The 26,778-nt window shown below is 56.8% G+C and overlaps 4 protein-coding genes across 4 annotated transcripts; 2 read left to right on the forward strand and 2 right to left on the reverse strand.

The window, feature by feature from the left end:
* The first annotated feature begins 1,279 nt into the window (after positions 1 to 1,279).
* F5144DRAFT_649390 (uncharacterized protein) lies at positions 1,280 to 2,925 on the forward strand. The gene is made up of 5 exons (XM_066792964.1): positions 1,280 to 2,010; positions 2,043 to 2,072; positions 2,178 to 2,244; positions 2,296 to 2,427; positions 2,528 to 2,925. The coding sequence occupies exons 1-5, from the start codon at positions 1,348 to 1,350 to the stop codon at positions 2,848 to 2,850; spliced, it is 1,215 nt and encodes a 404-aa protein (XP_066643171.1). The 5' UTR covers positions 1,280 to 1,347; the 3' UTR covers positions 2,851 to 2,925.
* A 577-nt stretch (positions 2,926 to 3,502) lies between these two features.
* F5144DRAFT_612569 (uncharacterized protein) lies at positions 3,503 to 14,416 on the reverse strand (the record flags this gene model as incomplete). Its single annotated transcript, XM_066791720.1, has 5 exons — positions 3,503 to 4,654; positions 4,721 to 10,998; positions 11,067 to 11,900; positions 12,219 to 12,811; positions 12,883 to 14,416. The coding sequence occupies 5 exons, from the start codon at positions 14,414 to 14,416 to the stop codon at positions 3,775 to 3,777; spliced, it is 10,119 nt and encodes a 3,372-aa protein (XP_066643172.1). The 3' UTR covers positions 3,503 to 3,774.
* A 1,578-nt stretch (positions 14,417 to 15,994) lies between these two features.
* On the reverse strand, positions 15,995 to 18,044 carry F5144DRAFT_239106 (transferase family-domain-containing protein). Its single transcript, XM_066783337.1, has one exon. It carries the CDS (start codon positions 17,749 to 17,751, stop codon positions 16,309 to 16,311), a length of 1,443 nt encoding a protein of 480 aa, XP_066643173.1. The 5' UTR covers positions 17,752 to 18,044; the 3' UTR covers positions 15,995 to 16,308.
* A 795-nt stretch (positions 18,045 to 18,839) lies between these two features.
* F5144DRAFT_620943 (uncharacterized protein) lies at positions 18,840 to 26,727 on the forward strand (the record flags this gene model as incomplete). The annotated part of the gene is made up of 9 exons (XM_066792037.1): positions 18,840 to 18,881; positions 18,947 to 19,033; positions 19,104 to 20,018; positions 20,079 to 20,651; positions 20,721 to 22,094; positions 22,524 to 23,412; positions 23,734 to 25,301; positions 25,366 to 25,689; positions 25,747 to 26,727. 9 exons carry the CDS (start codon positions 18,840 to 18,842, stop codon positions 26,551 to 26,553), a joined length of 6,579 nt encoding a protein of 2,192 aa, XP_066643174.1. The 3' UTR covers positions 26,554 to 26,727.
* Between the last annotated feature and the right edge of the window lie 51 nt (positions 26,728 to 26,778).

Here is a 26,778-nt window from a genome sequence, read left to right on the forward strand (position 1 = left end):
GTCATGGAACGGCACAATCTCACGCCGGGGCTCTCGGAACCGGGTCCAGCCCCAGAATCTTGCCTAATCGACAAATTGAATGGTTGGCAGCTGAAAACAGCAGTGATGATTCTTTTTTGGGATTTCTTTGTCGAATAGTTAATACGTGTATTAGACGATACCCTGAGAGTGGGAGGATCGGAGAATAGGTAGGCTAAGCCACCGTGGGTGGACCAAGGGCTGGAAAATGATGGCATTGGGGCGCTTCCTTGAGGGTTTGGGTCACGGTCTTGTTTACTTGTACAACCACATAATTCTTTCGTCCAAGCAAACACTGCAAAGGGCATGTTTAATAACTTTGATTAGAGGTTGTTTCAAGGTCCCATTCCAACAGTTTCCATGACCTCCGAGCCCTCCATTACGCGGGCTTGACGAGCAAAATGGCTCTTGTATCGGCAGCCCACCGCTTCCGTTTGAGGGCCTAGGTAACCTCGGTCTGTCACATATTCTTTGAGTCTTTGTATGTACATATGTACTTTCGCCAACGTCCGTTAAGACGCACGATCTGGCAGTCGATCGGGTAGCTGCTCTGTATCCATGTATTACAATCTGTACCGGACCAACCACAATGAAGGAAACGCTAGTAGACCCAGTTACCGACATGATTTAAGGATTGTTACAGGGAGTAACTGCGCATCTATCCATGTGCCTGCATGTAGACGCATTGCATATGAATGTGTAACATCTGTTCAAGGGGAGGTGCAGGCGGACCTCGGATGCTGCCGCACTCCGTTTGTTGTTGTTCCAGGGCTGACGTATTTGCAAACCATTACAGAGCTAGAAGGAGTCCATTTTATGACGAAAACCCCGTATTCTTCAACAGGTACCAACTACTTAGGTGGAGACCTAGCAAACAGAGACAGACGTACCAAGACAACAAGGTGATGATCGGATTTCATGAACATGAAAGACTCTATGTAAAGAACCCCACGATCCTCATTCTTAAGACCGTGGAGATGCTAGAAACGACAAGTCACCCACACAAGGCGTTTGAACAGACCCAAAAATTAGCCCAACGTTATTACCTTAGGTACAGGTATGTAACACCGGCAGCTGAGCGCCGTTTGAGACAAGCGGGAAGGCGCGGGAATCTACTTAGAATATGACCAGGGATGGAAGGTACCTAGGTGTTCTCTACCTGCCCGGTACTCACGGACTCGGAGCGAAGCCAATTTAAAACTGAACTTAAAAGATCCCAGGAAATCATTCGACCATGTCAACTCCATTTGTCGTTGAACACCCTCGACCCAACTCCTCCACCCAAACCTCTTCAAACACCCCCTGATCAGTTCCTTTTAAGAGTCGGCCATGTGTATTCTCCGCCGCGGTATTCCGCCTCTGCGCCGGAGTATCACGAAATGCATCTCCAACTTGAGCACCACGGCACAAGCTGCCATTGACGCAAAGCAGCCCAATCTCAACCCCAACACAGCCCCTCCCTTCCCACCTCTACCCCCCAGCACCATCCCCAACCCCGGCAACTCCATGCCCCCCGGCTTCAACGCCTCGGTCGCCAACCTCCCAATCTTCACCCTCCCGTCGCGCGTCACGCCGTCCTCCCGCAGCGACGCCGCCCTCGGCAAAGCCCTGGTCGACGCCTGGCGCCGCGACGGCATCATCCAGATTGCCATGGACCGCGGCCAGCGCCAGCTCTGGGCCGACGCCCAGGCCGCGAGCCGCGCCTTCTTCCGCCGGCCGCACCGCGAGAAGGCGGCGTGCGTCGACGACCGCAGCTACGCCGGATACATTGCCTCGGGGGAGGAGATCACGGACGGGGTGGCGGACTATTCTGAGGTTTTTACTGTTACCAAGGATCTTGGGGCTGAAGACCCGAGGGTGAGGGCGGGTTGGCCTTGTCATGGGCCTTGTCCGTGGCCGGTTGGTGGGATGAAGGACGTGATGGCTGCTTTTAAGGGGAGGATGGGTGAGGAGGGGGAGAAGTTGTTGAGCTTGGCTGAGTTGGGGCTAGGTGTGCCAGAGGGGGCGTTGACGGGGTATACGAGGGATGGTTGGCATCATATGCGGGTACTTCGGTAAGTTGATGATTGATATCTGTTGAGCGGTGGAGGTGTGGCGTTAACTGACAAATGCTTCTTAGGTTTCCTGCGAGGACCGCAACTAACGGTAAAGGAAAGAAGGGCAGAGGCATCGGCTCCCATACAGATTACGGTCTGCTTGTGATCGCGGCCCAAGATGAGGTTGGAGGTAAGTAGACCCTGACCGTGTTGACTGAGTGTGAAACCGATGTGATACCAGGCCTCTTCATCCGCCGCCCCAACCAAGACGAAAAGTTTGCCAACTGGGAAAAGAGCGCGGCGGGCCTGAATGAAGATGATGAAAATTGGGTGTACGTCCCTCCCGTTGAGGGCGTACATACCGTCATTCTCGGTGAGTCAGCTCCAGCCACTCCTACGACTCCCACGCCGCGTCGTTTAGTATTGAGTGTTTTGAAATACAAGGGTTATGGCGGCTGATATAAGAACCTTAGGTGACATGATGCAATATCTTACCCACGATTACCTCAAGGCGACGCCCCACAAGGTCGGCCTCAACACACGCGAGCGCTTTTCGATCGCTTACTTCCACGAGCCCAACTTTCAGGCCGTCATCAAGCCTCTCGAGCGAGTCGGCGGTGGTATAGGACAACCGGTTGTAAATGGCGTTGAGGGTATCCACTACGGGACACACTTCACTAACATGTTCTTGCGGAGCTATCCCGACCGGATCACCACGCATCGAATTTTGGCTGAAGATCGGTGTGATTTACTGAAGAAGCCGGAGCTTCGTATGACTGGGGCTATTCCTGCATGACCGGCTGGGATAATGCATCTCGGCCTTATGGGAGACTGGGTGAAGAGGTGCAACGGTGCCATGTACATTCGCGGCGGACTTTTTGGTACTTAGCCCAAGTAGGGCGACGTTGGTGGCTGATAAGAGCAGTAGTGACCTAAATACCTAATTTGGTTTATTATGCTAGGCCATCCATGCAGTAGGTTGTCCGCCAACAAAGTCTAAGTTAGTCTTTAGTACAACATCGACCGTCGCCACCATCGTAGTTTCGATGGTGAAGAGGGCTGGGGTGCCACTTGTAACTGTCGGGTTGCAACTTGGAAAAAACAAGTCCAGGGAAGGAACCATCAACACGCGCTTCCCCCCAACAAGCCAAACTCTAGGCAGCTACCTACTCATTTGATTTTAAGCTCTCTTTTTTACATTTGCCATAGGTAGCCAATCCCTTGCGAGATAACTAGACACGGTTGATCTTCAATATATTAATATATGGAACAACCTTCCCCAACAACCACAGAACCAGTTTGACTTACTCGACGAGCGATATCGGGTTCCTGAGCCCCGTTTTCGGCCCAGGCAGTCGAATGATATCTTGGGGGGGTAAAAAGCCCACGCTGAAGGATGATGGTCACGCTGAACGAGGGTGGGCTAATATTTGCAGAACAGATGGCAAGGGACATCTTGTTGAAATGGAATATCATACGGCTCTTTCTGCTGAACCATTTCTCAGCGAATGAGGTAATTACTATTTTTGCTGCATGACATATCACCCATCGAGCCATCTGAACTGACCACGATTCTCAGTCCAATAGCCCTATTTGCCACCGCTTTCCCGAGCGATCCAGACACTCCAGTTGCCAAACCGCTGGCTGAAATCAGGCTCCACGATACACACCTGCGCTCCTCGAAATTCCACACATCCTGCTCTTCAAATCTGAATCTGTTCTACACCCCACAGTCTTCCTCCTCGTTTGGCTGTCCAATCCCAAGCGCCACGCTGCCATTACCGGCAACCGGCCAGCTGTTGCTGCACGGGCCGAGTTCGAGCTCGCCTAGCCGCATCGGCTGGGAGGATGGCGTCGCGAGCAGTTCCACGGCCGCACACAGGCAGGAGAGAATTTGCTCCGCCTCTTCCGCCGAGATTGCCCCGTCGCGATGCATAAACTTTAGTTCAATATGATTGGGGTGCGATTGTGACATGAGGTACAAGTCTGTCGCGTCTTGGAAGCCTTTGGCAACGCCGAGAGTCGTCTGGTAGATGTCGTCGCCAACGGTCGTATCCCACTGCGTCTGGTGGTCGATATGGTTGATGCGCGTGGTGAAATGGAGATCTTCGGCCGCCACCTTGCCACGATTTCCCAGGAGCTCGCGGAAACCGACCGTCTCGTGCGGAAGTCGCCCGACGTGCTGTGCCTGCGCAGCGTCGAGCAGATCGCGGACCGAGGCGTCGGCGCGGACGACAATGCGAGCGACCACGAAATTGGCAAAGCAGCCGGTCGAGCGAACCGCCTCCGACCCGCTTCCGCTGCGGCCCGAGATGATATCGCCAAAGGTTACGTCGGCCATGCCCGTATACCGAGAAAGAGTGAGGCCCCAGGCGGCCCTCATGAGCGTCGCGCCCATGGTATGCTCTCCCGGCCGCAAACTTGGGCTCGGCACTGAGACATTGCGTACGGTGTGAAGTATGAGCTCCGACGGACGAAGCAATTGTGGCGGCGAGATGCGTGGCATCGATGCACCCTGGAGGAAGTCGCGCCAGTACGGTCGGGTTTGTCGTTGCTTTTCCGGGCTGCCCTGAAGCGTGAAGACGAAGTCGCGTATGAAGCTGGAGGGTTCGGCTCAACCCGCCTTGCCGGTATGGATCGCACTTAGGTCGTCGAGGAAAATAGACATTGACATCTTGTCATAGTCTGAGTGGCAGATACGGAACAGGATGCGATGCTGTGATGGGCTCGCGACAATGGCGAACTCGACAAATGGTCGGCCGAGGCATAGAGGGCGGTTCATGTCCCGTGCGATTAGGTCCCTGGTGAAGTCGTCGATGCTGGCATCATCAGTCTCGAAATGCGCAATTGCAGGCTGCCACGCTTGCAACACCGCCTGGAACAGCTGCTCCTCGACGAAAACATAGGCCGTTCTTAGTGTCTCGTGCCGCCTGATGAGCTCCCAGCAGCTTTCTCTCCACTTTTCAACCTCGCATGGTCCCTCGCGGGTCAGCGTGATATGGGCGGTGTAATCACGCGTGGGCCGCAACGACATCACAACAGAAAAGCATTGCGAGTCGGTGGCGGGGGCGGCGTCGACAGCATGACCGCCATCTAGCAGGAGTGGCTGGATGAACTGGGCGACAAATGAACCCGCGTCTGCGACTCTTATCGTCGAGAAGGGCCGGTAGCCCAATTGTTGGTGAGCATTATCCGCGTGCCTCGAGTCTAGAACCTTTGCTAGGTCGGCTAGAACGGGATGCTGAAAGATATCAGCTACCGTCAGCGGCATTTGGGTGTTTCCGCGCGCCTTAGTAATCAGACGCATTGCCGAGACCGAGTCACCGCCAGACAAGAAGAAGTCATCGCCAGCGCCTATCTCTTGTGGTGATATCCTCAGAGCCGCCGCCCAGAGCTGCTGGAGTTGTCGCCCAGTGTGGGTGTTGGGGACCACTTTCGTGCGATTAGTGGCCATTGAGTAATGTGACAACCGGCGAGACTGCTGGATTGTCGCCCATACCACCCGGCGGTTCAGCTTTCCTGAATCTGTCATAGGGAGCTTGTCGACGGGGATGTACATGTGCGGAACCATGTAAGAAGGCAGGACTTTCGAGAGGGAAGCTCGTAATTGGGCGAATAACTCCCGCTGGTCGTCAGAGAGCGGCAGCACATAAAACGGGCTTTCCCCTCTCTCATCCTGTTCCGGCCCTGCTCCCGACTCGGCGTGATGGTCCATTTCCACGGCGACGGCCAGAACGGATTCGCTTGGGCATGCGTTATCCCCTTCTCGAGTCAAGAGGCCCGCCACAGCCGAACTTGCTTGGGCCCCGAGGATCTCCTTGACCCAATGCTCAATTTCGCCAATTTCCAGCCTCTGCCCGTGCAACTTGACCTGCGTGTCGCGGCGCTCAAGGTACACGAGGGAGCCGTCAGGGGTTTGCCGTACCAAATCGCCAGTCCGATAAAAGCGCCGCCCTAGTCTAGGCCCGAAGTCGAAGCATTCCAACCACGCCGGGTCGGTTACGAAGGCCGCAGCAGTTTTCTCGTCATCGCCCAGGTAGCCACGCGCAAGCAACGGACCCTCGATGAGGAGCTCCCCTGGGACGCCGACGGGGATGAGACAATGGTGGTCAACTGGGTCGACAACCCACGCGTTACTGCCGGCCACGGCGGTCCCAATGCTTGGTACCTCGCTCGCGTTAGATATCCGGCTGCAGGTGGACGTGATGCTGCACTCGGAAGGACCATATGCGTTCCATGTTTGCACGCCACCACCCACCCACCTTGCGACTACCTCGCGCTTGAGGGCCTCACCCACGAATAACAAGGTTTCAAGAGAGGGTACTGTTTCAGGCTGGAGAAAGCCAGCGACTGTCGGTGTCAAACAGGCAAGGCTGACGCGCATTGACTCCATTGCCGCGGCGAGGTTGCTGACACGGTCCTCCTCCGAGGGAACACAAACACAGCCGCCGCTGATCAAGGGTACAAAAGTCTCAGCGATGCTACCGTCGAATGTGTACGAGGCAAACTGAAGAGCCCGTGGTGCTATGGGCCCTGCGAACAAATCCACGTGTGTCTTCAGACTTGTCACCAACGCGCGGTGTTCCAGGACGACACCTTTCGGGACGCCGGTGCTCCCAGAGGTGAAGATGATGAAGGCAGCGTTGGTTGCATCTACCACCTCGCAGGCTGGCCCCAGCTGGCTGGAGGGCAGCCCACTCATGAGGTGTTCATTCACGGCTAGGATGTGGGGGACCAGTCCGCGATGCGACTCGTATTCCTTGGAACTGAGGATGACTCTGGCCCCGGTGGCTTGTATGATGCCTTGGATTCGCTGCACCGGGTGATTGTGGCCAGCAGGCACGACAACGCCTCCTGCCCTGAGAATGGCCAGATGCGCGACAACGGCCCAGAGCGATTTCTCAAAGATCATTAGCACCGGAGCCTCGGGGCAAACGCCGAGGCCGACAAGGTGGTGCGCAAGGCTGAGAGACAAACTGTCCAGCTCGGCGTATGTTAGTTGGCCGTCCCACGCGCAGACCGCCTGGGCGTCAGGCTGGGCTAGGCTTTTCAGATGGACAAGATCATGTATGCACTCGTCGACTTTGGGTTCGGCGGCTGGGCTCCACCGATTCCATCCGCGGATGCGTGAGAGGTCTTGGGGGCCCAACATGTCGACGTGGGAGAGGGGGTTGTTGGTTTTGCCGGAAGAGGCCGCAGCTCGAAGCTGGACGAAGACATGCATGAACCGTTCCATGATCGTCCTGGCTTTGTCAGAGGGAAGAACCATTTCGTCGAAATAGGCCTCTAGCTCAACGTCGTGGCTCTCATCCTGTGCTTCCGACCCGGTGTTGCACTCTACCACCAGCGGATACGCGTGGAACGTCGCCACGGGGCTGTATGGCACTGGCTCCAAACCCTGTGGGAACAACGACGCGCTGTCCTGACCGACGCGGTCGGCGAAGGGCTGAACGACGAAGAGATGGTTGAGGTCGAGTGTTTTGCCGGGCAGCATCTGGTTGATATTCTGCAACCCGGTATGTTCAAATGGTATCATGTCGACCGCCTGTTGCTGGACCGCAGCAAGATAGTCGCCAACGGAGCGGTTGCGGCTAGTATTGATGTGAACCGGTGCAGTGGCCAACGTCGGAGCTGCCATGTCGAGAATTCCCGGCACTGGCGCCATGCGCCCCGAGAGCGTAGCTGCGAAGACAACATCATGACTGCCCGTTTCCTGAGACAGGACGAGCGCCCAGGCTGCTCTTAACAGGGTAGCTGTTGTGAAGGTGCTCCTTGTGGCGGCTGGAGGTATGCGCAAGCTGACGGCCGAAGATGACCGTGATCGATGGTTCGGGGGAACGACGGGGAAGCCAGAACCGAGGTCACCCTTTAGCTGAGAGCGCCAGTACTTCTCAGCTTCTGATTGAGCGTTTGCTCGCCGAAGATACTTGATAAAACGCGTGTAGGGCACAAACGCGGCTGTTTCTTTTCCGGAGTAAACATCCCCGACAGCCTGGAGCAACTTGTGGCGCGACCACCCGTCGTAGGTGCTATGGTGGGCTTTCCAAACGAAGAAGCGGCCGGATAGGGGAGTCGACACGATAGTAAATCGCATGAGTGACCTGCCAACGCCCATGGGATCCGGCTCATTCTGGGAAAGATACGCCTCTAAATCTGACGATACCGTGCTCCACGGCAGGGATTCTCGAATGACCACTTGGGTGCCAGCCTGGGCTCCATCGCCTGCAATGATTCGTGTACGTAGCATTACGGCCATCTCGGATACCTTCTCCCAAGCGCTTCGGAAGCGGTCCACGTCCAAGCCGTCGCCCATGCGGAACACCCAGCAACCGACGTATGCTGACTGTTCCCGTGCCGTGAGAGCGAGTAACCCTTCCTGGAGGGGGGTGCATGGGTAGGCGTCTTCGATGTCGTCCGGTGTGACGCCGCACTGTATGGAAAGGCGAACTAACATGTCCTGCGCAGCGGATGGGGTTGGCATCAACGAGAAGGGAGCCACATCCATCCCGCCTGCACTACTCGCATCCACATGCCCAGTGTTACTAGCTGAGTTTCCGGCCACAATTTTGGCCATATTCTCGAGCACTAGATTCCCAAACACATCGGCTATCGTGAGGCGGATTGGGGGGGTTGCCTTCGCGGCCATGGCTATCAGGCGCATCGCAGTAACCGAGTCGCCCCCGAGACGAAAGAAGTCAGAAGCCGGCCCGACCGCTGCGTTGGTGCTGAGAACGGAGATCCAGAGATCCCGTAGCCGAGATTCTGAGTCGGTCAATGGTCTCCCGGGAGAGCGGGATTCGTGAACCAAGGCGTACTGGGAAAGTTGATCCTCCCCCAGGCCGTTGAGGAGGTTCCTGAGCTGGCCTCGATCGATCTTTCCAGAAGTCGTTAACGGCATTCGCTGCGCCGGAACGTACATTGCTGGGACCATAAAGGAGGGAAGCGCTCGCGCGAGGTTGCCTTGAAGTGCCGAGAAGGAACGGCGCAGGGCGTCGGTGAGCGGCAGAAAGGGCGACGTGCTATCGGGCGTGTCCTGACATGAAACCTCCAGGACGATTGCCAGGACGGGGGCTCCGTTTCGCACAGCTGGAGCAATGAGGGTGGCCACTACCGCTCGCGCCTGGTCAAAGGCTTGTTTCGCCCAATACTCGATCTCGCCCACCTCAAGCCTCTGGCCACGAATCTTGAACTGCCCATCCCCACGCCCAACGTAGGTTAGGGAGCCATCTACAGGACTTTGTCTGACCAGATCACCCGTTCGGTACATCCGCCTTGGGGTGCTTCTATGGGGTTTGGCGAATTCATGCCTGGAAACGAAATCGGGATCGGTGATGAAGACGGCTGCCGTCCTTTCCGGGTCGTGGAGATATCCGTGGGCCAAGAGAGGGCCTTCGATCAACAACTCTCCGGCGGCGCCAATAGGCACCAAGCGATTGTAGTCGTCCTGGTTGGCTACCCACACGGCAGCCGCCGGCGAGCGGCCTATGTTGCTGGAAAGGTTCTTGTCGGTGATCGGACCATTGATGGCGCACATGATGCTGCATTCTGTCGGCCCATAACAATTGAAGATGGAGGCATGACTTGACCACATCTCCACCACAGCAGGCCGAAGGGCCTCTCCACCCAATGCCAAGGTGCGTAGCGAGGGGACGGCCGTCGGATCGAGGATGCTGGCCACGGTGGGTGTCAAAAGCATAAAGTTCACCTCCATGTCCCTCACCACGCGGGCTACGTCGTTGGGATTCATCCTATCCTCTTCAGACACGACACAAATACACCCGCCAAACCAAAGGGTTCCAAGAATCTCGAAAATGCTCGCGTCAAAGGTGTAGGCGGCGTATTGCAATGTCCGAGTGTTGGTGTCGAGGCAAACCGTGGCGCCATGAGCGTCGAGGCTGGCACAGAGGCCGCCATGCGTGACAACGGCGCCCTTGGGGAGACCAGTGGACCCTGATGTGTACATGACAACGGCAGGGCGCTCCGAGGTTGGGGATGGCCGAGCCGGGGGCCCGGCCGCCTCTGGGAGCTTCTCGAAGAAAGCGGCGTTGATTATACACTTGTGCGGTGTTTCCACGTGCTCAACTACGGATGCGCATTGCTTTGAGGTCAGCACGACCGGTGCCTTGGTATCGTCCAGAAGCATGCTCAGGCGTTGCGGCGGAAGCTGCATCCCTAGAGGCACCATTACGCCGCGTGCTTTGATGACGGCCAGCATGGCGACGATTGTCCACATGGACTTTTCGAAACAAAGACCAACCATGGCATCCTCACGGATTTCAAGCTCATCGAGATGCCGTGCCAGCCGATCCGACAGGGCGTCCAATTCGGCGTAGCTCAGCTCGCCGTCCCAGGCGCACACCGCCTGGGCGTTTGGCCGTGCGAGGCATTGCTGGCGAATGCGCTGTTGGAGGCAGTCCTGGTTGGTGATGGGTGAAAGATCTGGATGCCATTGAAGCAGCTTCTCAAAATCGGAGGGGCTCAGAGTCTCCAGCTCGTCCACTTTCTTCTTGATGCCGCCCGCGATGGAAAGCAGCGTGTGTCGGGTGTTTTCCAGCACAAGCCTCGCGGACTCTTCGTCCATAAAGGATGTCGAGTAGCATAGAGAGATCTCCATGGTGCTATCGCCAGCCAGAACCTGGAGACTCGCGTCATACTCTGTGAATCCTTCCATAGCAACATTGCGTATACGCAAGCCGCCGGAGGCCGGGGCATGATCCGGAGCCAGACTGAAGTACGACGCAGTTGTGTTGAAGAGACCCTTCTCCGGCAGTTGGAGCGCGCGCTGAATACTTCTACAAGAGGTCCTATGATTCTCGAATGCTCTGAGAAATCCGCATTGCACCTGCTGTGCGGCATGGGCAACCGTCATCGACGGGTTATCGAGCCGGATGCGCGAAATCATCATGTTGAACATGGGGCCGACAATCTCGTCGGCACCAGAAACCTGGCGGCAATATTAGCAACCGTCAACATTGTAGGAATAGAGAAAGTCAGGGATCGGACGAATCTTACCGGCACATCTCTATCATTGGTCACATAACCAAAGACGATGTCGCTAGATCCGGTGTATCGCGCGAGGACGATCGCCCATGCCAGCTGCACCATACTGGCCACGGTCACGCGGTGGGTGTCACGAAAGCCGTGGAAGATGTTGATGTCCCCGATATGTGCTGTCACAACGTTTGCCGCCCCCACCCTGCTGGTCACCGTAGGCTGCATGAGCTGTGTGGCCGACGGTGGGAGATAGCATGGCTGGGCGCCGGCGAGTTGGTGAGTCCAGTAAGCCAATGACTCTGCTTCAGGCTTCTGGCGTAAAAACTCAACATATGCGCCAAACGAGGGCGCGGCCGAGTCGGGAAGGGTGTCCTCGTACGCGGCGACAAGATCGCGGAGCACCAGGTCAAGAGACGCACCATCCACGAGCGCATGGCTGATCTCCAGCTTCGCGTTCACCGCCCCAAATTCGGTGGCGCAAAGGGTCAAGAAATGATTTGGTTGACCGGATACAAAGGTGGCAGGCTCAGCTTGAGAAAGAACGGAGACGGCGTCGTCGGGCCCTGTTTGGTTGACGACGCGCACTTGCGGATTGCACCGTTTCAAGGCCACTTGGTAGAACAGATGTCCCTCGCCGGCGGTGGCCTGGACAAAAATGGTTCGCAGGATTTGATGGCGGCTGACGACGGCACGCCAGGACTGCAAGAGCCTGTCTAGATCTACCGGACCCCTTGCCTCGGGGGATTTGAGTTCGCAGATGCGCCGAACGCGGTACGTCGTGGAGTCCTTGATCTGGCTCATGAGGACGCTTTGCTGCGTAGGAGAGCAGAAGTACACGTCTTCCACCTCGTCCTGTTGGAAAGTCATGGCACCGGAAACGGTCATGACACCCGGAAACGGACAGGTACCGAAAACGGATTCATGGCATCTGGCACCACAAAGATCCGGATAACCACGGGTTAACTTAAGGAGACAAAGGAGAGATTTAGGATAAAGCCACCTGCTCTCAAGAGCTCTGAGAGGAGAAAAAGATAGAACCAGAGATCAATTAATCACTTCTGAATGGCTTATGAGCACCTCAAATTATTGTTGTAAGCTCTCATCATATGTGCAATAACTTTGAAATCGTGGCTGTTGGTCTTCCAACACGTCCATCCCCACGATTCCTACTCGAGACATGGAATCCCAGAGTTGAGACAGCCCTTCATGCGCCAGACCTGGCGTTGAGAAATGGCTCGCCTCGCCTTCCCCTGTCTTCAAAGAGGACGGCGAGGCGGCCAGCTGCGCAAGAAGGTCCTTCAACGGCCTGTGAAGCGATGGACTTTGCAAAGTAACAGGGTCGACGTCCACGGAAGCCCGCGAGGCAATCTGCGAAACCGTCGTGCTTACAGGTCCTGCTGGAGCGTCCTCTTCCTGAATCGAAACGAGATCGCCAATTACCCCATCGTCATGAAGGATATCGGTCAAACGGTTCAAGATGTGCGCGAACCGGGCGAGTAGACGTCCTAGAAATGGTCTCGAAACCATCGTGTCATCGAACCGAGCGCGGACGTTTACGACCGAGGGGTCAGCGTTCCCGCCCGTGCGGCACTCGATCGAAAGGCCATAGCCATCCGCCCGCGAGTCTGGTGCAGTATGGACTTCCAACCCGAGAGGCGGTGTCGTCACGTTCGTCCACAGTCCGGCGGGTTGCACGGCGAAAAGATGGCCCAGATCTAGTCTAGCACCGGTATGACGGTAGATGCTCTGCAGCCCGGTGTGCTCTGTCGGAGAAACAAATGTCAGAAACTGTTTTATCAAACATGAAAAGATTTCTGCGCAGAATACCACGCACCGAAGGGCATCATCGAGATAGCCTGCTGCTGGATCGCAGCCAAGTATTCGGCGACCGGTTGCGCTTTGTCAATGCGGATCCGAACGGGCACCGTCGTGATGGTCGGCGCCAGCATGTCAGCGACATCTATGACGGGAGCAGTCCGCCCGCTGAGGACACAGGCGAAAACCACGTCCGCACCCCCGGTATACGAGGAGACGGCCAACGCCCATGCTGCTCGCAAGAAGCTGGACATGGTGATATCGGCAAATGCCGGCGCGGCCGTCAGCTCGTATATGATGACTTGGCTGGGATTGGGAGTATAAGACGGTTTCGGCAGGTTAGGGAACGGAGCGGGAGGCTCGCCACCGAGTTGTGATTGCCAGAAGGACGCAGCCGCCGCTTCGTCACGATTGTCGAGATATCGGATGAATCTGGTGAATGGCGGTGAGGCGGGGATGTAGTCATCCCTCTGGTGGTATGTGCGGACGGCCATGTCGAAGAGTTTCGCCCAGCTCCAACCGTCATAGGCGCTGTGATGGGCAGTGAACACGACGTATTGGCCATCCTCTGAGTTCGGGCTACCGGCGATAGCGAGGCGAACCAGCGGCGACCCGTAGCTCATTGAACACTCGTCGTCTTGGGCGAGATATTGGCTCAGATCGGTTACACCAGAGCACCACCTTAGGTCCTCGCGTACCACCACCTGCAGCGCTGTGCCGAGTGATCCCAGCACAAGCCGAGTCCTCAGCAAAGGCGCCGCACGGGCGACTAACACCCAGGATTCCTTAAACCGCGCCGTGTCGAGATCAGGCGGCATGCGGTACACCCAGCGGTTCACGTACGCCCGCGGTTGCGCGGCTGTGACAGCCATCAAGATTTCTTGCAAAGGGGTACAAGGATAGACGTCTTCAATCATGTCGACGGGTACACCGCACTGCTCCGCGACCAGACGCAGTTGCTCGTCCATCGTCGACGAGAAGGGGTCGCCGTCGTCTCTCATAGCACGTCCTGCCTCCTGCCAAAGGGAAAACGGCGACAACTCGTCGTCCGCGCACCGACGCCCCATACCCTTCCCTTGTCTTTGAGCTTCACCTTCCTCCAAGGCTTGCAGCTGGTCAACCGAGCTTGGTCCGCCTGCTGGTGTTAGATGGTCACCGGTATCGGCGCCATCCAACGGGGCTGCGCCAGACGGTCCAGGGCCGTTTGACAAGGTCGCCCGGCTGCTATCATTGGCACCGTTTAGCAAAGGTGACGACGAGCCGTCGTCGCGGGCTTGGTGTTGCACGCATCGACAGAATTCTCGGATGCTGGTGGCCTGAAGCAAGTCTTGAACGTTGATGGTGTATCCCATGCTTTGGCAGCGTGTCATCAGCTTGATCGCAAGCAGCGAGTCTCCACCGTGAGCAAGAAAGGACCGCCCTAGCTTCACTTTGGCAAGCGGCCGCGAGAGAACCTCGGCACAAAGGCCCTGGATGTCCTCCTCGGCTTTTTTGTCAACTGCGGCTACCGCTGCCGGTGCCGCTGAGGCGGGCTCAGGAATCTCTAGCGCCATGGTCACGATTCTAAAGTTTCTGGGCATAAGTTAGCTATCATATCCAGGAAAGAAAGTGGATTGATGCTACTACGTACCTTCGGTAATGTGTGTGTGATGGGGGGCTGTTGCGGAACTGAGGACCGTGTATGTGTATGTGGGTTGGGTGTAAAAGCCGCGTCACGATGTCAACAGAGGGGATGGGTAAACATGTCCACAACCATCGGAGGATCACAAATTTAAAGCGCCGATACAGCGGCTTGACGATAAAAATAGGTAGATGGAGTTGCCAGGTCGGGAATCATCGAACCTCTGGCCACATGATTCACCGGAGAAAACAAGGACCATCTGGCTTGATGCTTCGCATATCACGAACCACGCATCCTACCACCGGCCACTGGTCCACTGGTCCACTAATCGCAGAGCACTCAAGCCCAGCCCGAACCCCTCCCGCTTGTAGCGATCTCTTTGTTGTAGATCAGTCCCTTCAGGCATCTGGCATGGTCCCGCGCCTTTCCTGCAGCAGCTAGTTAGAAAGAAAGACAATAAAAGTGTCAAGATTGGGAATGTGCTGTCTGGTCTTGGCTCTTCGGTTGCACGGGCGATCTCACAGTGGGCGTTTCGTGTAGGTACCTTCTTGTACCCGCAAGTATACATGTATGTATGTATACTGCATTGGTTCGATGCATCCGCCGGGCCACAGCCGACGATCATTGCAGGCGAGTCCCGCCCACCGCCCACCGGCTCTCCCCTTGGGCTCGCTGGGGTTGTGACGATGGAGCGGTCTGGACAGAACTGGATGTGGCTGGGAGATAGCTTAGCGAGAGGAAACGAGGCGCGGATAGCGCAGACTGCGCAGCTGAAACTTGAGCCAGGTAAATGGTAAGCGAGGGACACAGGGAGACCCCCAACCTCGAGCCAACCCACCTTTTCAGCCCTCCCCACTCAAGGAAGATCCCGCTGGTCGCCGAGATCGACGGCCGGGGGTCTAGCCCTCAGCGACGGACAATGCTGTGCATACGACACACACACGAAGTACTGCATGCATGATGTATGTACGAAGTGCCCAGACTGCCAGGGTTCAAGAGGCAGACGTGGCAGGCAGAGCTGGTTTCTCCTGAAGTGGACACACGCCAGTACAATATCCGCCGTTTAGTTGCCAACGGGCCGCACCCCTGTCCAATCACTAATGATCCCAGCTTTCTGTTGGCGATCCAACAGCTAGGGGAGTGTATGTACAGTACATACAGAGCTTCCCCTGCCCATGGATCCACCGTACCGTAACTTCCAACACTTTTTGGCGGCGGTAATTGGTGGTTCTACAGAGTACCTACTTCGTAGCTCATACCCAGGTGTGATACGTCGATGTTTGTTTTTGTTCCCGGTGGATCCCAAAGCCTATATTCGGACAAGATTGTCACCATCTGTCCATGTCATCCGCTAATCTCGGCTGAAGGTGAATACCTATCGCGTCGTGACTCGTGACTCGTGACTCTGTGTCCCTGGCTGGGAACTCGAGTTCGTGTTCCTTGCCCAAGTTCACGTCGGGACTGTGATGGAATCTGGGGCGGATGAGTAGCAACCAGGTAGGTACTTAATCCACACGGTTTAGTTCGAATGACAATGGAATTGCGACTTGGAAATTCAAATGGCTTGTTGGGTGCGATAAATATGCAGTCGGATATCACTAATATGGAAAGCAAACCATAATAGCGAGGAGAAAAGAGAGTAAAGAAGTCCACATCTTCGAGGTCTGCTAATACATTACATGGCCCTATGTTACACTGAGCAAAAGGATATCCTTGCCCTGCAAAGGCCAGGGACACCCTCTATATACCGCGAGACCCTATCTTGTAGTGTCTGGGGACTAGTCAAGGTAATTTCCCACCAAATGTTGGCCTCCCAACACCAAGCTAGCCCTTGAAAGTAACAAACTTGGCCATTTCCCTATCTGCTTTCAACCTCTCTAGCGCGTCAGGCTCACAGAGGGCCTGGACCTCCAGCCCACCCTGCGGGTCAATAGGAAACAGATACAAAAGGCCCCCCTCGCGATATGCCAAGCGAAGACAGACCGGGACACCTAGCGACGGGCCCCAGTCGGTGCGGCAAATGTCCAAACCGGACACGTCCGTGACGCCAAAGTCGGGGCCGGGAAAGCCGTTATAATTCCATGTCAAGTCCGTGACGGCGGGGAGCGTGTTGATCAAGCCGATGTAGGTACGCACGGCGGCATCGTCGACAGCCTCGGTGGCCACGCGGATGGCGGACGCCACCTTGGCTAGCGAAGCCCCCGTTGCAGGCGAGCAGAGCTCCGAGAGGGGGAGCCGTGCGTGGGCGTTTGGCTCGCAAATATTTCCGACATAGTCGCTGCTCAGAGGAGGCAGCAGACGTGCGCGAAACTCGAGACGGGTTGTGAATAAGGATGTTGCCCCGTCCTCGCAGCGGTCAAGGAGGCCGCGTGCCCGGCTGACATGCTTCCAGAAAAGGGCACTGACGGCCTCAACAGGCGTAAAGGCGCCGGAGTCGCCGTCTGCTCCGAGAGAACCGCGCAGACTTTGGAGAGATGCCGAGCTGAGATACCACGTGCTGATCTGGAAGGGCGCGCCGAGTGGATCCTCGCGATCGAGGAGGTGCAGCGACGTAGTCGACCGCGGAGACCGCGCCTTGGCATCGACGACATACTCGGGGATCTGGGCGATGGTCGCGTTGGCGGCGCCGTGGTCGAGACGCCAGCGTTCGCGTGTCTCTTCCGCTGGGGTGGTGGCGTCGTCAGGCTCGCCACGCAAAATCGACTCTTTCGTGTGACGTGCCCATGAGTTGAGCAAGACGTTGAACCCCCGTGCGTCGGAGACGGTGTGATGCCAGCAGATCGCCAGAATAATGCCGCCTTCAATTAGGTTCAGCTGGACGCTGAGAGCAGGGAGTTTCCGTACATCCTCAGGAATGTCGATTAGGGCTGGGTTCACCAGGAGTTCGCGGGGGACGTCAGCTAGGGGGAAGTGCTTGTCCGCCAATTGCTCAAATGTCCCATACGACCAAGCGTCTTTGTTGACCTCGGCGGTATGGTCGACAACTCTCCATGACGCCCCAGATTCTGGATTCAACTGAAGCTGGAGTTCCTTTCTAGTCGAGCCGGGAAGGGGTGCGACGGTAGACGCAAAGTCAGGAGTCTCACTTAGTGCGACGGACAAGCCCTTTCTGAGGTGTTCGAAAACAGGATCGTTTAACCCCTCGTGATCGAACTTGAAGAACAGCATTGGTTTCGCATAGTGCCGTTGAGCTTGTTGGTCCAGAGCTGAGAGGTGAATGACCTCCTCGCCGACCGGTACGCTGAGCTTCACTGTGGTTGTCTCCATTATTGTTCGTTGCTAGAGAATGACACGAGAGGTTGATAGTAGAGTAGAATGTGCTGAGCGGATACGAAAGCGCTCCGAAAATGGCGGCCCTTCATAGATTCCCTGAGCGACAGACAAGTAGCTCCTTGTTCCTCCGGATGACAAGCAGCCCCGTTTTCATCAAGCTACCCTGGGTGCGAACAAGAACACCATGCCATGTGCCTTTTTTTCCTTGCTCCTCTCTTTTTTTTGTTGGGTTAGCGGGGAAGCGCGGCAGCCTGCTACTCGCTCTCCTTGGTACCTTATGACAGGCTGGCCGATTGACTATGTTTCTGATTTGGGCCCTGTCTCACATTAGAGCGATTCTCTTCAAGGGTTGGGGGATCGGCAGCGGTGTGGCTGACCATAGCTGACTGAAACCCGTCTCATCACTTGTCCTATGGATGTACAACAACTCCGGCTAACGTTGATCCTCGGCCTAAGAAACGATCGCCGGTGACGGAAGATGTTTGATGTGTCGCTGCCCAACCCAAAGTTGGGAAGTTTTCAGCGGGGAGGTCCCGAGATGTATTGACAAGTCCCCATACCAGATAATGATCCTGGATGATCACATGGAGACCCAGGAACAACAACTGTTCATGCGGAACGAAGACCGGGGTCTCACCATAACATGTCTTAAACCAGAGTTCAGGTAAACGTGCAGCTTTCCGCCAAAGAAGCCATTTCTCAACCAGATTTCCCAAATTCCTTCTCCTCCACAACATCGGACAATATTATTAATAGCTTCTTTCAAACAAGCCTCACAGTCGCCCGCACAAGAAGCCACGGCGCAGACCACCCATATCATGGTCGTAGAGAGTGAACAATCCGCCCCTAGAAGGGCCGGTAGCGAGACAGGAGAGAGCGAAGCATCAACACCATGGTCCATCCTTAGTAGACACCATGACGGGACCTCCAGCGAGTCGATGGGCCATGGGCCCGCTGAACCCATTGCCATCATTGGGATGAGCTGTCGGCTGCCTGGGAGCGCGGCCGATACATCTTCCTTCTGGGACATGCTCGTATCCGGGCGGTCAGCGTGGACGTCGGGGCCAGGGAAACGGTTCAATATGGCGGCTTTTCAAGACCCGACCGCCAAGAAAAGTTCAACCGTGAGTACCCCCGGGGCTCAGCTCGGCTGCCGTTCAACATTGCTAACCTGCTTGCTTTCTTCAAGACGAACGCAGGCGGCGGACACTGGTTAAAGGAGGATGTCGCCACGTTTGACGCCTCATTCTTCGGCATCAACCCTGTCGAGGCAATTGTAAGGGCTCCGCATTGTTGTATTGCTCGTTTCACTCTGGACCAGGTCTAACGAGGAACGTCTGCTGTAGGCTATGGATCCACAACAAAGACTGCTTCTCGAAGTTGCATACGAGTCCTTTGAAAACGCAGGTTTGAGTCGAGATGCCCTCTGGGGTTCCAACACGGGTGTGTTCGTCGGCCAGTGGAGTTCCGACTACCACGAGATGATGACCCGTGATACGGAAGACCCCCCTCAGTACCTCGTCACCGGCACGGGTCCGGCGATAACATCCAACCGTATCTCTTATACCTTTAACTTGCGCGGGCCTAGCTTCACGGTCGACACCGGCTGTTCCTCAAGCTTTGTGGCTCTGCACCAGGCCGTGCAGAGCTTACGGCTCGGTGAGACAACCCAGTGCTTTGTCGGTGGCGTCAACCTGCTGCTGGATCCGCAACGCTTTCACTACCAGAGCCGCTTCAAGATGTTTTCGGCTGAAGGGCGGTCATTTTCATTCGACTCGCGCGCCAACGGCTACGGACGTGGTGAAGGGTGTACCGGTGTCATGCTCAAGCCCCTCTCGGCAGCGTTGCGCGACGGAGACAACGTGCGCGCTGTGATCCGGAGTTCGGTCCTGAACCAGGACGGACGCACTCAAGGTATCACCCTGCCCAGCGCGGCGGCGCAGCGCGAAGCCATCTTGAAGGCGTACCAGCAGGCCCATCTCGAGCCCTTCGCCGATTACGTCGAGGCCCACGGCACAGGCACTAAGGTTGGAGATCCGATCGAAGTCAGTGCCGTAGCATCGGTGCTTTCCCAGGGCCGGGCCTCGCGGCGGAAGCTGCCCATCGGTTCGGTCAAAGGCAACATTGGTCACCTTGAGGGCGCTGCAGGCCTCGCCGGGTTGATCAAATCTGTGCTCATGCTGGAGAACGGGGTCATTCCGCCTCAGGTAAACTTTAAAAAAGTGAACCCGGAGATCTTACTAGACGAGTGGAACTTGAGGGCAAGTTCACGATTTCACCCCCCGCGCTATGCTTGGAGGCCTTGCTAACCGTGAAATTAGATACCACTGCAAGCAGAACGGCGGGCCCTGCGCAGGATTTCGGTCAACAGTTTTGGATATGGCGGAACCAACGCCCATGTGGTCTTGGACGCGGCTGCCGAGCACCTACAAGCCGTCGCACCGTCGTTGCGCCGAGCTTTGTCCTGGGAGAACACGGCAGGCTCCCCCCGAGTTTTCATCCTCAGTGCGGCCAGCCAAAGCTCATGCCAGAAGATGTGCAAGAGGGTGGCCAAATATCTCGTAGCGAGCCAGCGTCACGGACGGGCGGTCGAGCCGGACCTGTTGCTCTCCCGGTTGTCGTACACGCTGAGCAAGCATACCATGCTCCCCCACCGCATCGCTCTCGTTTCATCCGATATGGGCGACCTGGTGTCGCAGTTGCTAATGGCCTCGTCTGGCCCAGTGCCGCCGCGAGAGAAGAAGAACAGCAGCCGAATCGCCTTTGTCTTCAGCGGCCAGGGCGCACAGTACGCCGAGATGGGCCGGCAGCTTCTTCAAAGTCGTCCCGTATTTTTCCGGGCCCTGGAGCGCGCCCGCGCACACCTCTCGCGCCTGGGCTGCAAATGGGATCTGGTGAGCGAGTTGTGCCGTCCCAAGGCCGAATCGCGCATCAACGAACCTGCCTATGCCCAGCCTCTCTAGACAGCTGTGCAGATCGGCCTTGTAGATTTGTTGACGGAGCTCGATATCTTCCCGACGAGCCTTGTTGGTCATTCGAGTGGCGAAATTGCCGCTGCCTACGCAGCCGGACTTCTGTCGTTCGAAGACGCCATGACGGCCGCGTATTTTCGCGGAACGTTGACGGGGCAGTTGCTAGCGACAAATCAACGTGACAACACCAGCGCCGGCGCTATGATCGCGGTGGGAGCTTCGGCAGCGGCGGCGGAGCAACACATTAGCAAGATCGGCGGAGAGCACGGGCGGATGAGAGTTGCATGTGTCAACAGCCCGGCCAGCGTAACCGTGTCTGGAGACGCGGCCGCTGTTGACCAGTTGGCCGTGGCGCTCGAGGCTGAGGGAATTTTCAACCGTAAACTCATGACCAACGGTGCGGCGTACCACTCCCACCAGATGGAGCCTCTGGCTAGCGACTATGCAAAGCGCCTGGAGGGCCTCAAACCCAGCACGGTAGGCGTGTCGTCAGTGCGCATGTTCAGCTCAGTGACCGGCCAGGAGATCGGACATGAGACGGTACTAGATGGCGACTACTGGGTGCAGAATCTTCTGAACCCAGTTCTCTTCTCGCAAGCCGTCAAGCTCATGAGCGAAGAGCGGTATGATGGTGAGCCCATTGATACCATCGTCGAAGTCGGATCCCACTCACAACTAGGCGGTCCGGTGAAGCAGATCCTCAAGACTCGCTCCAAAAGTCTCGGGGACGTGGCTTACACGCACACCCTGAAAAGGGGCAGCGACGCCGAGGAGTCGTTATTGCGATGCCTCGGGTTCTTGTGCATCCAGGGGTCGCCGATACGCGTTGCCACTTTGAACGACAACGCAAACCAGCCGTCCGAGGCGCCGGCGCTCCTGGCTGATCTTCCTCCATACCCGTTCGATCACAGTCGCAGATTCTGGCACGAGAGTCGCTTGTCAAGAGATTATCGGGCACGGCCCCATCTTCCGCATGAGCTCCTCGGCACGCTATCCATAGACGTTAACCGCGTCGAGCCCCGTTGGCGGCGGTTCCTGAGTCTCAAGGAAACTCCATGGCTGCGAAAGCACATCATCCAGGGGCAAATTGTCTTTCCCGCAGCGGGATATCTGACTATGGCAGTGCAGGCGGCGCGGCAGCACTTCTTGGCAGCTTCTCCCATGATTCATGCCGATGTCATCTCGCTCCGTAACGTCAACATCGGCAAAGCGCTTGTCCTATCAGACGACGAGGCGGACGTAGAAATCTCGCTCTCGCTTCGGCCGCAAGCACGGACTGCGCGCGAGTCGTCGGGCGTCTGGAACGAGTTCCGCATCTTTACCGTGGCGCAGACCGGCGAGTGGACGGAGCATTGCCGAGGTTTGGTACGCGTTGAGACGAAGCAAGATCGAGAGCAGACCGAGGCGGAATGGAGCGCAGCACAAGACCAGCTCGTGGCCATCGTGGGACTGTGCGGACGTGAATCATCAACAACCCAGTTCTACGCCCATGCGCGCGACATTGGGCTTGACTGGCGGACCCCGTTCGACAACGTTCACAGCGTACAACTTGGTGCCAACGCGAGCGTGGCAGTTGCACGCGCTCCGACCGGTCAGTTGGACCCAGGTGGCGTGGGAGACATTCTCCATCCTGCCGCTTTGGACTCGGTCTTATTCCACGGCCTTTACAATCTAGCGATCGGAAATGGCGGTGCAAGCTCTGCACTTGTTCCAACCTTCATAAAACAGCTCCGGATTGGCGTTTCGCCGGCACAGGCTGGCAGTGAGCTTCTGACTGCGTCGACTAGGGACCAGGACGAACCGGCATATGATGTTCTCGTCTGCCGCAAGGGTGGTGGGGCCACCGAGAACGGTATGATCCTGCACGCTCAAGGTATTCGCCTCACGGCCTTGCCAGGTGGCGTCAGTGCTAGCCAGGCAACACGGGAACTGGGCCATGACACAGAATGGGTTACCTATTCAGAGGCCTGGACGCCGCAGCACCGAGAGCGCATTTGCAAATCCGTGGTGCCGGCAGCATCGATTATGACTCAGAATGAGACCCTCGATGCCCTGACCTTCTACCACATACAAAAGATTCTCGGTGAGGTGTCCGTCGACGACATCGCCGAAGGCAGCTATTTCCGCCGGTACTTTGAATGGATGCAGACAATCGCCAGCCGCGAATACGATGCCTCGCTTATTTCAGGCGAGGACGGTAGCAACATGGGAGCGTTTGGCGAGGCCATTTCCCGCGTGGGATCTCGCCTCCCCGAGATTCTCACGCAAAAGACGGAGCCGCTGGCCCTGCTCACGCCAGGTAACCTCCTGTCTCGGCTCTACGCCGACGAGCGCTGCCTACGCTGCAACTTGCAAATGGCAGCGTGGTGCAAGGAGTTGGGCCTGCAGAAGCCCGGCCTCCGTGTGCTCGAAATCGGTGCTGGCACTGCATCCACTACCCTTCCAATCCTGGGTGCGTTGAAGGGCCGCGTCGGTCGATATGACTTTACGGATGTGTCTCCCGCCTTCTTCGACAACGCCAAGAATAGATTGGGGCCACTGGCGGAATCCGTCGAGTTCAAAGTCTTGAACGTCGAGAAAGACGCGCGACAGCAGGGCTTTGAGGAGGCTAGCTACGATCTCATTATCGCTAGCAACGTCCTCCATGCGACACAGCGAATTGACGAGACCCTCGAGAACGTCCGTACGCTTCTGAAACCTGGCGGCAGGTTAATGCTTATGGAAATCACCGGTTACCGGCCGTTTTACAACATCATTTTTGGCGTGTTTGAAGGCTGGTGGGCGGGTTACGACGAGGGTCGTCAACAGTCACCGTTACTCGAGCCTGCCGAATGGATGAAACGACTGAAGAACGTCGGGTTCGCGGAAGTCGAGCCGTCCTTCCAAGATCATTTGGAAGAAGAAGGCGGCACTTTGACCGTCTTCGTCGCGAGCACTCCGCTACCACCCCGGGCACAGGCCCTCCCCCCAATCCAGATACTCACCACAAAATCAGGACAGTCAGCCGCAGAGGCAGCGTTGGAAAAGACGACCTCGCTTTTGTCACAACCCGAAGCCCAGATTGGCCCGGTGACGGTTTCCATTGAGGAGCTCAGTGCACCGCCCCAAGGGGCGGGTGTAGTTGTGGTTCTCCCGGAAATTGGCAGGCTGCTTCGTGACAATGTCGACACCAATTCTTGGCGTGGGTTCCAGAATTGGGTGTTGGACGCAAAAGCGGTGCTGCTAGTCAGCCAAGATAGCAACGCAGACGCAGTCGACCCAGGGGTTGCTGGGCTTTGGACCGGATTTGCCCGTTGCCTCCGTCTGGAGCACCCCGAGATCCGCATCGTCACCCTGCAGCTCCAGAACCCGAATGATAGCGCACCCGAGCAGCTTGCCGCAATCCTCTCGACACTCCTGAAGAGCCCGACTTTCGATCTGGGCCGGAGTGACAACGGTGAGGTGGAGTGCGAGTTTGCCGCGAGAGATGGTCAGCTCTTTGTTGCACGCCTCATTCCTCGTCCCGAGATAACGGACTACGTTTCCCGCAGCGGCCAGTTGGCTGAGCCCGAGCAGGCCCCGTTCCTGAACAACGGGCGTACCCTCACGGCAGTGTTGGGAATCCCGGGCTTGCTGGAAACTCTCCGTTGGAAGGACGACCAGGACGCACCGGCTGTCGGTCCTGACGACGTCAAGATGGAGCTGCGGGCGGCGAGCGTCAATTTCAAAGACGTTCTTATTGCGGCCGGTCAGCTCGAGGGCATCACCGAGATGCGCAACGACTGCAGCGGCGTTGTGGTCGAAGTGGGGGCCAACATGCGCGAACGATTTAAGCCAAGGGACCGCGTCTGCGCTCTCTATTCGCGGTCGTACACGAACTATCCGGTGGTGCACGGTGATTGTTGCCAAATCATCCCAGAGACCATGTCCTTTGAGGAGGGAGCTTCTCTGCCCATTGTGTGGTCGACAGTGTATTATTCGCTGGTGGAGATGGGCCGGCTGAAGCGCGCGGAGAAGGTTCTCATCCACTCCGCCGCCGGCGCCGTTGGGCAAGCCGCGATCATGCTAGCTCAGCACATCGGGGCCGAAGTCTTCGTCACGGTCGGCAATTCTGCCAAGCGGGAGCTGTTGCAGGATACATATGATATTCCCGCGGACCACATCTTCTCCAGCCGAACCACTGCCTTCCACGGGGCGATCAAGCGCCTCACTGGTGGCTATGGTGTGGATGTTGTTCTCAACTCACTCAGCGGGGAGATGTTCCGCGAGTCGTGCAATTTGGTCGCTCCTTTTGGCCGTTTCGTTGAGATTGGGCGCAAGGACTTGATGGACGATGCGATGATGCCCATGGGCTTTCTGCTCAGAAACATCACCTTTGCCTACGTGGAGCTGACGTTGATCATGGAGAACAACAAGCCCCTCGCTAGACACATACTCCGCTCCGTCGCAGACCTTGCGTCTGCCGGCCACATCCGAGCCGTGCCCTTAACGGTGATGCCCATCTCTGACATTGAATCAGCTTTCCGGCTCATCCAAGCGGGCAAACATACGGGCAAGATCATCCTCAAGGTGGAGGAAGACCAGAAAGTCAAGGTAAGAAATAATGCCGAGGGTAAGGATAACGGATAATTGAAATAGATACTAACAAAGATTACAGGCGGTACCTCCAGCACCCATCCCGGCCAGGCTCAAGGCCGACGCAACGTACGCAGTCGTCGGTGGTTTCGGTGGGCTTGGGCGCGCCGCTGTCTCTTGGATGGCGAGCCACGGGGCGCGAAACATTGTCTCGCTATCGCGCTCCGGAGCCAAGGACCAGGACAGTCAAACTTTCATCCAGGAGTTAAGTGCGGGAGGCATAAATGTTGTGGGAAAGGCCTGCGATATAGGATCCGCCGAGCAGATTGCCAGCCTCGCGCAAGAGCTCGAGAGTTCCGGGATGCCTCCGATCCGCGGCATTATCCAGTGCGCCATGGTTCTCAAGGTAGGCTCCCCATCCATCTCTTGTGTTTGTCGACCAGCCAGCTGACTGTTTTCGAAGGACGCACTCTTTCAAGACATGACGGCAGACGAATGGAACTCGGCTCTCGTGCCCAAGGTGCGCGGAACTGTGAACCTCGAGACAGTGCTGGGTGACGACCTCGACTTCTTCATCATGCTATCCTCGACCGTCACCGTATGGGGGAACATGGGACAGTCCAACTACGCAGCAGGATGCGGCTTCCAGGACACGCTGGCACGTCAACGCGTCGGACGTGGCCGGCCAGCCTATTCCATCAACGTTTGTTACATCACCGATGCTGGTTATGTCAGCGAGAACCCGGAAGTGGCCGAGGCGCTGCGGCGGGCGGGGCTGGGAGGAATGTCGGCAGCAGAGCTACTCTCCGTGGTAGGCCGTTCGGTGGACCATCCCCTAGAAGGAGGTTGCATGGTCGGCGGCGTGCAGCCGCACAGCGGTCCAGGCGCGACCTGGATCAGGAAGCCGCTGTTTGCTCACCTCGCGAAGCGCGATGAGGGCCCGCAACGAGAGGAAAGCGAGACGGCCGACATCGCAACGCTGCTCGGGGCGGCTGAAAGACTTGACGACGCCGTAGAGATGGTGTGCGAGGCAATTCTGCAGCAGTTGGGCAAGCTGATGGCAACACCTGCCGACACACTCAGCGCGGCTCGGAGTTTGGATAGCTATGGTGTCGACTCGCTTGTCACGGTCGAGCTACGGAACTGGATTGGCGCCTATCTCGGGGCCAACGTCCAGCTGATGACACTGAGGGGTGCGAGCAGCATTAATGCGCTGGCTAAAATCGTGGCGAAAGAGTCGCGGTTAGTGTGTTTTGAAGTCGCGGAGTAGAAGCGAGGGGTTCTTTTCCTTGAGTCGTGGATGAGGTTTAGGTTCCAGGTAATTTAACTGAGTGCATCAGAGGTGGGGTCCACTCACTCACCAGAATCACCACAGCAAATTGTTCCAAGCAGGCAGGTTGCTGTTTCCATTTTCGGCGTTGGCAAATAGGTACTTAGTTCCAAGACAATTCGTTCCAATTTCCAACTGCTTTCTTCCTTCGTAATGATTGCGATA

The sequence above is a fragment of the Chaetomium tenue genome, assembly GCF_020726465.1.
Source record: "Chaetomium tenue strain MPI-SDFR-AT-0079 chromosome Unknown F5144scaffold_4, whole genome shotgun sequence".
NCBI lineage: Eukaryota > Fungi > Ascomycota > Sordariomycetes > Sordariales > Chaetomiaceae > Chaetomium > Chaetomium tenue.